At 66.5% G+C, this 11133-nt stretch overlaps 1 protein-coding gene across 1 annotated transcript; it reads right to left on the bottom strand.

The window, feature by feature from the left end:
• Nucleotides 1-64: 64 nt before the first annotated feature.
• On the bottom strand, nt 65-2897 carry LOC142003295 (transcription factor Sp5-like). Its single transcript, XM_074980110.1, has 2 exons — nt 2811-2897; nt 65-1454 (listed from the first exon to the last, which is right to left on the bottom strand). The coding sequence occupies exon 2, from the start codon at nt 1338-1340 to the stop codon at nt 546-548; it is 795 nt and encodes a 264-aa protein (XP_074836211.1). The 5' UTR covers nt 1341-1454; nt 2811-2897; the 3' UTR covers nt 65-545.
• Between the last annotated feature and the right edge of the window lie 8236 nt (nt 2898-11133).

The raw sequence follows: 11133 nt of genomic DNA, 5'->3' as shown, positions 1-11133 counted from the left end.
GGTATTTGCCAGGGTGTGTCTGCGGGTGTCTGGGGCACTCGGGGGGGTCTCTGCAGTTCTCTGGGGTGCTTGGGGTGGGGGAAGGAGGGTCTCCCCAGCTGTTGCAGCACTTGGCGAGAGGGCAGCTCCATGGGTCTCCAGGGTATTTGCTGGGGTGTCTCTGGGGGCTGTCTGGGGTGCTCAGGGGGGCTTCCACAGTTCTCTGGGGTGCTCGGGGGTCCCCTCCAGCCGAGGTTTTGCCAGGCTGCCTTCTCCCTGGGAACTGCCCAGCGCTGACCAGCTCATCCCACCAGTCTCTTTCCCGTGACAAGAGGTGTCCAGGCTGCCCGGGGAACACACACCCAGCCAGTGATGCCAGTCCCACCCACAGGCGCTGGGGGCCCAGCGCTCAGGACCAGCCGGATTCTCTCCAAACGTTCCTGGGGTGAGCCCAGGCTGCCGGATCAGGAACCTTTCCTGCTGGGGGGGGAAGTCCCCGGCTGGGCCTGCTCCGCCGCCCACGTCGCCCCATCGCGTGCCTCAGTTTCCCCCACCGCGGCCGCCCGTCACTCTGGCTCGAGGGTGCCCGGCTGGGCCTGGGGCCGCCGCCCCTGGTGCGTCTTCAGGTGCTTGGCCAGGTGGTCGCTGCGCAGGAAGCGTTTGCCGCAGCCCTGGCAGCCGAAGCGCTTCTCGCCGGTGTGCGTGCGCAGGTGGCGCTGCAGCTCGTCCGAGCGGGTGAAGGTCTTGCCGCAGTAGAGCCAGGCGCAGGCGAAGGGCCGCTCGCCCGCATGCCACCGCAGGTGGGCCTTCAGGTGTGATGTCTTCCCATAGGCCTTCCCGCAGCCTGGCAGGTGGCACAGGTGCTGCTTCTTCCGGCCGGGCACCTCGGCACCTGCCTGGCAGTTGGGGCAGCGGCAGCGCCGGGCAGGGCCCAGCAGCCCCTTGGGGGAGCCGTGTAGCAGGGCAGCCAGGGGGGGCTGTGGCCCCAGCAGGAGGGGCTGGCTCAGCGGGAAGGTGGGCACGGGCTGCTGCAGGCTCCACCAGGGGGCGTTGTCTGCCGGGCCCCCTGGGGTGGTGGCAGCTGGGGGAGCGGGGCCAAGGGGCCGGGCGGCCGTGCCCCCGGGGCAGGGCAGGAAGCCGGGGTAGTCCTGCCCCTCGGGGAAGTGGGCACTGGGCAGGCCGTGGGATGCCAAGACCTTGACGGGCGACAGCTCGAAGGAGCAGGTGGGCTCGGCTGGCGGGGTGAGCGGCAGCTCGGGGGCCATGTGCCCTGGGTACTGCGCCTTGGGCAGCCCAAAGGCCGGGGCTTGGGCACTCAGCCTGGAGCCGCCTGGCACCTCGCTGCCCCACAGCTGAAACATCCCGGCGGTGGGGCCCACGGCTTCATAGGCGGGCGAGTCCCTGGAGGTGGGCACCCTGGCCGCTGCCAGGGCCAAGGGAGCAGCTGGTGGGCAGCAGGAGAGAGGGGTCCTGTCCTGGGCAGGGAGAGGCAGTGTCAGGCTGGGCTGGGCACCATCTCCCCCAGTCCCTTGTGCCACCCCAGTGGCAGCGTCCGGTTCTGCCTTCCATCCCAGCATCACCCGCCTGGGGCAGCCCCGGCCCACTCGCCCATCCAGCTCTGCAGAATAGAGCCTCCTGCCAGAGCCCGGCCCCATTCTGGGGGAGGTGGGGGGGCATCTCTGGCCCCAGGTCCCAGCAGCACTGACCCCTCCCTGGCTCGGCCCCTTCCCAGCTTCCAGGGGCAGGATGTGTGCCTGTTTCCAGGGGGCACAGGCATTACTGGGGCAGCGTGTGGGGAGCCCCATAGCGCATACAAGCAGATTCAGGAGCCCGGAGTGTCTGGAAGTGCCAGCTGCTCTGTGCGCCCCCAAACCTCTGGGGCCCCCCAGCAGATCAGCCTCAGGGCAGAAGTAAATCAGGGAGCCCCTCAGGAGAGGATGTGCCAGGGGCTGACGCCAGCAAAGGGCACGTCCATACCACAATGCCTGGGGCGACTAGACCCCACTGCCCCCTCCCCAGCACCTCTGCCTGGGGTGGGCAGAGTCTGGCCCAGAGGTCGGGGGTCCTGCCCCACGGGGCAGACGCCCAGCTGGCCCTCGCGCGTTGGGCAGGGGTGGTTTGGGCGCAGGCGCTGCTCTGGCACGTACATGCGGGCAGGATCCACGCGAGGGGCAAGTCAGCCATCCCAGCCGGGAGGGGGGCTGAAGTGGGACCCAGACACCCCCGACCCCTGCCAGAGCGGGCCGGGTCCCAGCAGCCCGGCCACCAGCTCCTCCCTTGGGGTCAGCCCGGTGGGAGCCGCAGCCGGGGGAAAACACCCGTGACGCGCACGCCAGTCCCCGTGGCCTCTTGGCAGCACGAGCCGGGCACGTGTGGCCGGGTGTGTGTGTGGGGGGGTCCCCAGCCCTGACCCCAAGCCCCAGCCGCTGGGGGGTTCTGGTCCCGCGCGCCCGGGCCGCTCCAGGACCGCCTCTGTGTCCCCGTCCGCGGCCCAGGGGTCGGATCTCACCCGAGGGCTGCGCCCTGTGCCCGGCTCGCGGCGGGGACCCCAAGCGCCCGGAAAGCGCCACCCGGGAGAATCGCCTCTTTGCCCCCAAGCCGCCCCCTCTGGCCTCTGACAGGGATCCGCCCCCACCCAGCGGGGCGTGCTCAGGATCGGGGCCCCCCGGAGTATTACCCCCCCAGGGTTCGCCTCTCCGTGGCGCAGGGCGCAGCTCTCCAGGGCGCACGCCGCGCTCCAGGTGGGGAGGGGGGTCCCTTGGCCCACGCCCCCCCCGCGCCACGGCTGGGGGGAAGCACCTTCGCCGCCGGCCGGAAGGGAAGCCCCTTACCTGCGCCCAGACCGGGCAGTGGGGTCCTCCCGGGCCGGCCACCGGGCGCTCTGGGCAGCTCCCCGCAGCGTCTTCAGCAGCGCCTGGTTCCGCCGCTCCCGGCCCGGCCGCATCTTTGCGCTTTTCCTCCTGCGCGCAAACTTTGGGCGGCCGCTCAGCCAATCAGGAGCGCGGGGGGGGGGGCGCCTTTGAAGTGCGGGAGGGAATCAATCGTTACGGCGGCTGCGGGGATTTCAAAGGGTCCGGCTGGGTCTCGGCGAAGCGCCGGGCTCCCCCGCTGGGCAGTGCTGGGGAAGCAAAGGGGCCGCTTGGGCTGGTGCGAAGCGCTCCGGCTGCTCGTTTTATCTCTTTAAAGGTGCGTGGGGGGGAGTGAGGGGGGGCTGAGCGCTTTGGATGCGGTGAAGGGGTCCCCTGGCGTGCGGGACGCGCCAGCCCAGCGGCGGGGCCGGCCTGGGACTCACCCCAGAGCTGGCTGCATCCCGGGTAGGGGAGGGAACTTATGGGGCCAGAAGGCCTGACGGGTTCCAAGTCCCAGGATGCTCCTTGGGCCTCTGCCTAGTTCAGGGGTCCTAGAGGACGCTCCAGCCCGGCTCTAACCACTGGACTCTCCTGCCTCTCGCTGCTGCCCACCCCAGCCGGCCCCTTCCTGCCTTCTGGACATGCAGCCATGGACTGGGGGGGAGGCCCACGGGCTCCCGGCAGCCTGGGATCGGGAGCCCCAGTTAGGCCCCCCCCCCCCGGTTGCCAGGGATCCTCCACGGCTCCCTTTGTGCCCAGCGCCTTGGCCAGGCCTGGTAACGCAGCCCGTGTTGCAGACACGTCAGGGGCGGCCCCGGCCCAGAGCTGTTCCCGCTAATCTTTTCCATCCATGGGTGGAATAAATTTTGTTCCGTGCACCAATGCTTGTCTGGATGTGCACCACCCATAGAAACCTGCTGCTGGCTGGGGCTTCTGTTAATCGGCTGGGCCACACCTGAACATTGCCGCTGCAGCCACCCTTATACTCAGCTTAGAGGGAACCAGCCCCCAGCTCCCCCTCACAGAGCAGCTGGGCTGGGGCGGGGTGTGTGACGGCTCAGCTCTGTCCTGGGGAGGGTCAGAGGCCTGCGGTAATGTCCTGGGGGAAGGTGCAGGAGTCTGACTGGTGGAGGGACAGAATTTCAGTAGGGTGGATGGACCCCACCCCAAAGCCTCTCAAGGGGTCACTGCCAAGCCTGGGCAGCTGGCCTCTTCCTCCTACCTCGAACTGGCTCTGGGCCTGCGGCTGTGTGTCTGGCCAGGGGGCGATGCCCTGCAGCATCCGTGTGTCTGGCCAGGGGTTAACACCCTACAGTGTCCGTGTGTTCGGCCTTGGGGGTGGCCCCTGCAGTGTCTGTGTGGCCAGCCGGGGAGGTGGTGCCTGCAGGGTCCAAGCCCTTCCCCCCACGTGGCAGGGGCCTGGCGACAGTGGCTGAAGCCAGGCCTGGCTGGCATGCGCCGTGCCGCCCGGCTGATGAGCTCTGGTGAAGGAGCAGCCAGGAGTGGGCAGGAGATGGGGGCCACAGCCCTGCGGGGGAGGGGACCTGAGCCAGCAAAGATCCAACCCTCCCCCACTCCTTTGCCCCTCCCACCCAGCTTTGGGCCCAGGTGGGCCCAGGCCTGGGTGTGCAGCATTGGATGCAAATGACCCATTGTGCTGCCTTGTCTCCTGGCTCTGAGCTGCCCCCCAGGCGGACACCCTCCATTTGCACTTTCCATGGGGGGGGGGCTTTCATTGGGGGAGGGGTTATTTCTGAGCCACGAGGCCACCTCCCCCAGCCCCAGAGGCTGGTATTTCCCCATCCCCCAGCCACACCCCCCCCACCCGCCATGCGGCTGGCTCTCACTCCGGCGGGCCTGCAGCATGTTCACACTGAGTGTTGGTGGCACCAGCCCTCGTCTGGAAAAGCTCCTGCGGGCGGCTGCTGCAACCCAGTCCAGCCCCACAGCCTGGGGCTCAGCGGGCAGGGGTTTGGTGCTGGGCGCTCTCAGCTGGGTGCCCTACAGTGGGCCCCTGTGCCATAAGGAAGGGGCTGCCAGGCCCGCTTCTGTTCCTGAAGAAAGACTAGCCAGTGTGTGTGTGTGTGTGTGTGTAGCAATGGTGCACATGTGTGAGTTTTGCATGTGTGTGGACCTAACGCTCCGCAGCAGGCACATGTGAGTGCGTGTGTAGGTCAGTGGCAGGTGTGTAGGAGTAGGTTGTGTGGGTCAATGGTTACAGTTGTGTGTGTGTGTGTGTGTGTGTGTGTGTGTGTGTACTGAGGGGCTCTCAAAGGCAGTCATGGAAGGAGCTTTGTTTCCAAGGCAGATCAGCCCCAACTTGCAGGTGGGTGCGCGTGTCCGTGTAGCAATGGGAGGTGCACGTGTGCGTACGTGCAAGAGAATGTGGTGGCAGCTGCATGTGCAAAAGTGCATGATGGCAGCAGGTACGCGCCTGCGGAATTGCAGCAGTGCTGTGTGTCCCGTTGCACTTTTTGTGTTGTGGGTGCGCAGCTGCCCCAGTGGTGTGCACCCAGTTACACTAGTGCTGCGTGTGCGCAGCTGCTCTGGAGTGTGTCTCTGTGCCAGAGCACCAGTGCTTTGTGCGTATTTGCACCAGGGCTGCGTGTGAACCGTTGCACTCGTGCAAGTGCAGCAGGTGGGTGTGCCCTTGCTCCAGCGTTGTGTGTGTGCCCTTGCTGAAGCCAGTGTGCGAAGTTGCACGAGTGCTGTGTCAGTGCAGTTGCACCAGGGTGTGTGTGTGTGTGTGGTTGCTGCAGCCGGGGCGTGCGTGGGGGCTGGTGCGCGCGCACGTGCAGTGGGGGGGCGGTGCGCGCGGCCGGGGGCTTTCGGGGCTCCCCCCCGATCCCAGCTGTTAGTTACTCCGTGTCCCGCGCGGGCCCAGCTGCGCCCTTTGAAGTGCAAAACCGCCGGTGCCTGGCTTTGAACTGCGGCAACAAAGCGCCAGCCTCGCCCCTCCCCCGCCTGGGCCCGGGCCCCCCCAGGCCCTGATCAGAGCCGGGGCAGGGCGCTGGGGGTGGGGAGGGGGAGGGGGTTGGCCAGGACATCTCGGGGCAAGGGAAAGGCCGGAGGTAGAACCCAGGAGTCCGGGCTCCCAGCCCCTCCCCCACCCCACATCCTGCGCCCCTCCTGGACCTAGAGAACCAGGACCTGGCTCCCAGCCCCCAGGCTGATTCAGCCCCTGCTGCCCTCCACCCAGGGGCTCTCCGCACCCATCCTGGGCCAGTGGTGGAGCCTCCCCTCCCCCGGACCCAGGGTGGAGCATATGAGCGGGGAAACCGAGGCACAGACCATGGCGGACCCAGTGCTGAGCCAGTGGGGGTGGAACCCAGGAGCTCTAACTCTGACCAGTGGGTTCCCTCCCTGCCCTGAGTTGGGACTAGGTAGGACTAGGTGGTGCCTGCAGCCTGCCATGTTTCAAAAGAACCCAGGAATCCTGGTGCCCTCCCCCAGCCCCTTGGTTTCACCCAGCCCCCCCAGGAAAGGTTCAAATGTACCCCCCAAACACAGTTTGCCTGGGCTCTGCTAGGGCCCCAGGCCCTTGGTGCTGCCCCAGGGTCCAGTGTCCCCCGGTGTTGTGGGTCGGGAGTGAGGGGCACTGGCAAGGCTGGGGGAGGGGGCAGGGCTGGGCTGTCAGGGGCAGTGGTCGGGTTGGAGGGGTTTTGGCAGGACTGGCAGGCTTGAGTGATGAAGCTGAGAGGTGCCGCTGTTTCGGGGACAGCCCTGTACCCCCCTCCCAGTGCCATCCTGGGCTCACACCCCCTCACGTTGCCAGGCTGTGCACCCCCCACCACCCTGCAGAGCCTGTGGCCTCATCCCCGGCTCCCTGGCACAGAAAGTTTCCTTGCCAAGTGACTGTGCTGAGTCCCACCCCAGCTGCCGGGACTATGCAGGGCTGGGCCGCAGCCTCTGAACAAGCAGCGCCAGCTGGGGGGGCCCCGGGGATGGGCCAGCCCCCCGCCCCCCCGTTTCATCTCCTCTCCTGCCACCCGGCTGATGGATATGGAAGGAAGCAGGCAAGGGGTCTGCTCGGGGACCCAGGGCCCTGCACGGAGCCGGCCTGACGGGTCCAATTTGCTCATGCTGCATAGGCCCAGCTTTGAAGCTCACCTGCTTAGCATGAGGTGGTGCCCGGCATTGGACAAGCAGCTGCTGCCAGTCCCACGCCATTCAATTAGAGGAAGGAGGCGCCAGGTGGGCGCCCCCGCTCTGTGCTCCCACCGCCCCTGCTCTGGGCCCCACTTTGCAGAACTTTACTTTTCGAGGGGGCTGGGAACTTCCGGAGCTGGGCCCTGCCCTGGCACGATCGCCCCCACCGGACCCCCCCTTGGTGTTTGGGGTTGCCCAGCTTGTCCACAGGGGGCCCCTGGCCTCAGTCCCGACCAGTTTCTGTCCTCCTCTGCAGCCCCCAGGGCCGCGGCTCATTAGCAGCTTACTCCAAGGGGAGCCAGGGCTTGGGGGGGTGCCTTATGGGGAGTGGGGGGATGAATAATACATCTGGGTGCAAAGCAGCAGGGGGCACCCGCCTGGCACAACTGATGCGTCTGGCACCCGCTGCTCATTAGTAGAGCTGAGGCTGTGCCGGGGCAGCTGCTCCCAGTGCCAGCAGCATCCTGGACTCAGCTGTGCCCAGGGCTGGGGTGGAGCAGACCTGCCCATGCTCCCTCCTGGTGGCTTAGCCATGGGCCTGGCTGCCTGGTCTCCCTTGGGGGCCTGGGCCACCCCCTGCCAGTGCCCTTTGCAGCTCAGCCCCCCCCTCAGAGTGGGCCCTGATGCCCAGGCTGGGAGACAGGAACCAGTGCTGGATAGGGGGCTCTGGGCTGGGGGGTGGCCGCGGAGGAGGGGCTGGGTGCAGAGGTGAGGGGGTGACAGGAGGTAAGGGGGCAGGCAGCAAGGCATGGGGTGGGGCAGATGGGGAGACAAGTGGGGCAGGGTAGAGCACTGTGCCGTGTGTGTGTGCGTGTGTGTGTGTGTGAGATACCCAGGTGCGGCCAGCCTGTGACGGTCCCAGCGGGAGGGCAGGGCAGGAGGTGGCCAGTGTGGGGCTGTGGGGTGTGGGGCTCTGCCAGCCTGTGCGGTGTGGCTGCGTGTGTTGCATGTGTCACGCAATGCAGCAGTGTACTTTGTGTAGTTGTGCAGCGCATCAGTCTGTGTTGTGTGGGGCAGTGTCCGTTGTGTAGCTGTACCATAGTTTAGTATCCACAGTGCGGTGCAGTGTCACTGGATGTTGTGTAGCTGTGCATGTGTGTTCCATGTCTGCATAAAGCATCGATTCATGTTGTGTAGTTGTGAAATGCATTGGTGTGTGCTGTGCAGCGTGTTGTGAGCACTGTGTTGTGTAGCTGTGTGCTGTGCGGCTGTGAGCAGTGCTGTGCAGTGTGTCGGTTGCAGTGTGTCCTGGAGCTATGTGCTGTGCGGCTGTGAACAGTGCTGTGTAGTGTGTCCATGTGCACTGCATTGTGTGTTTGTGAGTGGTGCTGTGCAGCGTGTTGTGTAGTGGTGTGCTGTGTGGCTGTGAGCTGTGTTGTGCATTGTGTTGTGTAGCTGTGTGCTGTGTGGCCGTGAGTGGTGTTGTGCACTGCATTGTGTAGCTGTGTGGCCATGGGCGGTGATGTGCAGTGAGTTGTGTAGCTGTGTGGCTGTGAGCGGTGTTGTGCAGTGAGTTGTGTAGCTGTGCGGCTGTGAGTGGTACTGTGCAGTGTGTTGTGTAGCTGTGTGCAGTGCAGCTGTGAGCGGTGCTGTGCAGTGAGTTATGTAGCTGTGTGCAGTGCAACTGTGAGCGGTGTTGTGCAGTGAGTTGTGTAACCGTGTGCAGTGCGGCTGTGAGCAATGTTGTGCAGTGAGTTGTGTAGCTGTGTGCAGTATGGCCGTGAGCAGTGCTGTGCGCTGTGTTGTGTAGCTGTGTGCAGTGCGGCTGTGAGCGGTGCTGTGCAGTGAGTTGTGTAGCTGTGTGCAGTGCAGCTGTGAGCGGTGTTGTGCAGTGAGTTGTGTAACCGTGTGCAGTGCAGCTGTTAGTAGTGTTGTGCAGTGAGTTGTGTAGCTGTGTGCAGTGTGGCCATGAGCAGTGCTGTCCAGTGTGTCGTGTAGCTGTGTGCAGTGGGGCTGAGTGGTGTTGTGCACTGTGTTGTATAACCGTGACAGTGCGGCTGTGAGCGGTGTTGTGCAGTGAGTTGTGTAGCTGTGCGGCTGTGAGCAGTGCTGTGCACTGTGTTGTGTAGCTGTGTGCAGTGCACCTGTGAGTGGTGTTGTGCACTGTGTTGTGTAACTGTGACAGTGAGGCTGTGAGCGGTGTTGTGCAGTGAGTTGTGTAGCTGTGTGGCCGTGAGCAGTGCTGTGCACTGTGTTGTGTAGCTGTGTGCAGTGCGGCTGTGAGCGGTGCGCTCAGCGTTGTGTAACCCTGCCGTGTGTCTGTGCCCCCCCCCCCCCCGTGCCTGGCCCGTTGCCCTGGGCGGGGGTGCTGGCACTGCGCCCGCAGTGCGGGAAGTCCGCACTGGAAGAGAAGCTGGCGGCCACGCAGCTCAGAGACCTGGACTGACTTGGTCCATCGCCTGAGCCCCAACCCCCAGTCCAAGCCCCCCGAGCCCCCGGCTGGCCGGGCTCCGCTGCCTTGGCACTCGGTACCCACCTCTGCCCTGAGCAGCTGGTGCTGGGGCCCAGGCCCCCCCAGCGGCTCCCCCTGCTGTGGAGGGCGCCCCTTGGTGGGGAGATGAGCACAGCGGCCCAGGCATTGTCTTGAGGCACCTCCAAGGCCCTGGGGGGATGTCTGGGCCCACGCAGCAGAGAATTGGGCTGGTGGGATCCCCTGGTGCTGGGAGCTGGGGACCTGGCATGGGCCGTCCACCAGCCCAGCTGGGGCTGCCCACGTGGGGACAGTCAGCACTCAAGGGGCCCTGTCCAGTCTCCCTCTGGGCCCCGGGGGCACCGAGTGGCTGTCACATGGTAACCCCAAGCCCCGTCCCTTGCTCCCAGCCCAGGGGCCTACGGCAAAGGTGGCTCCCAGGCCTGGAGTGGGGGAGGGAGGAAGGCGACTCCCTGGCTGGGGAAGGGAGGGGGCGGGGGGGGGAGAGTGGGATCCCTCTCCCCAAAGGTGGGAGCCGGGAATTGCCCCCAGCAGGGGTGGGGAGGTGGGTTCCGCGAGTAGCACCGTGCAGCCCAGCAGCGGGGACAGCGCTCCAGCCCCAAGCCAGTCCTGAAGCCCAAGGCAGCGGCTGGAGGGACGCCAGGCTGTGGGGAACCTGGGGTGGGGGGCCCATCCCACCCGGCATCTCCAGCACATGCACCAGCATCGCCTAGTGGTTAGAGCTGGTGGGGCCTGGCAGCCAGGACTCCTGGGTTCCATCCCCAGCAGGGAGCGGTGTCTAGTGGTTAGAACAAGGGGGGTGGGCAGCCAGGACTCCTGGGTTCAGTCCTGGCTTGCCTCTCCCCTCTCTGCCCGCCAGTCCTGCGCTGCCCTCCCTCGGGGCAGTGGGGCTGGGGACGCGTCGCGCCTCCACCGCTCAGCCCCGCGGCGCGCCCCAGAGGCCCGGGAGCTCCACAGGGAGGGAAAGAGCCCCACCCCAGCCCCACGGCCACCCCCTCCCCCAGCCTTACTCTCCCAAAGGCAGCTCGCTGCTGCCCCCTAGCGAGGGCTGAAGGGCAGCACCCTGCCCCCCAGCGCTCCCCCCGGAGGGGAGGAGGGAGGTGTTCAGAGTACTACAAGTGTGCCCCCCCCCCGCCGGGATATTCTGCCAACCGCCCCCCCGCCTGGCGAGCCTGGGGCAGGACGGGACTGGCCAGGTCTCCCCATGCCACCGCCATGTGCCCGGGGGGGCAGGAGGCCGCATGTCTGAGCTCCCCATGGGGCCCCTCCGCTGCCAGAGCCCACCCGGCTGCGATGCCCGGCCCTAAGGAGCCTTCCTTCCCCCCGCCCGCGGGGGAGCGAGGTCAGCCCAGGCTCAAGGACAGGGAGGCAGGCTGGCCTGAGAGGCTGGCTCTGGTGTCAGGCCCTATCGGGTGCGTGGGGCGGTCACGGTCCTCCTTTCCGGCTGCCCAAGGAGCAGGGGCAGGAGAGGCCAGGCCAGAGGAAGGCTGGAGATAACCAAGGGGAGAGCCGGCCCTGCAGTAGCCCCTGGGCGATAGGCAGGCGTCCAGTCCGTGAGCGGTGGGCCCAGCTGGGTTCCCAGGGACGGGCACCCCCAGCCCCTGTGATGGGGTTCCGGGGTTCCCCAAGCTTTGCACCCTGTCCGCAGGCAGGAGAGTCTCTTACTTAGCAGGAGAACAGCGGGTTTATTAGCCGACAGGACACAGCATCGTACAGAGGAGTTAG

This window comes from Carettochelys insculpta, chromosome 29, assembly GCF_033958435.1.
Source record: "Carettochelys insculpta isolate YL-2023 chromosome 29, ASM3395843v1, whole genome shotgun sequence".
NCBI lineage: Eukaryota > Metazoa > Chordata > Testudines > Carettochelyidae > Carettochelys > Carettochelys insculpta.
Note: the sequence above shows the minus strand (reverse complement) of the source record. Positions and strands in the feature narration are given on the sequence as shown.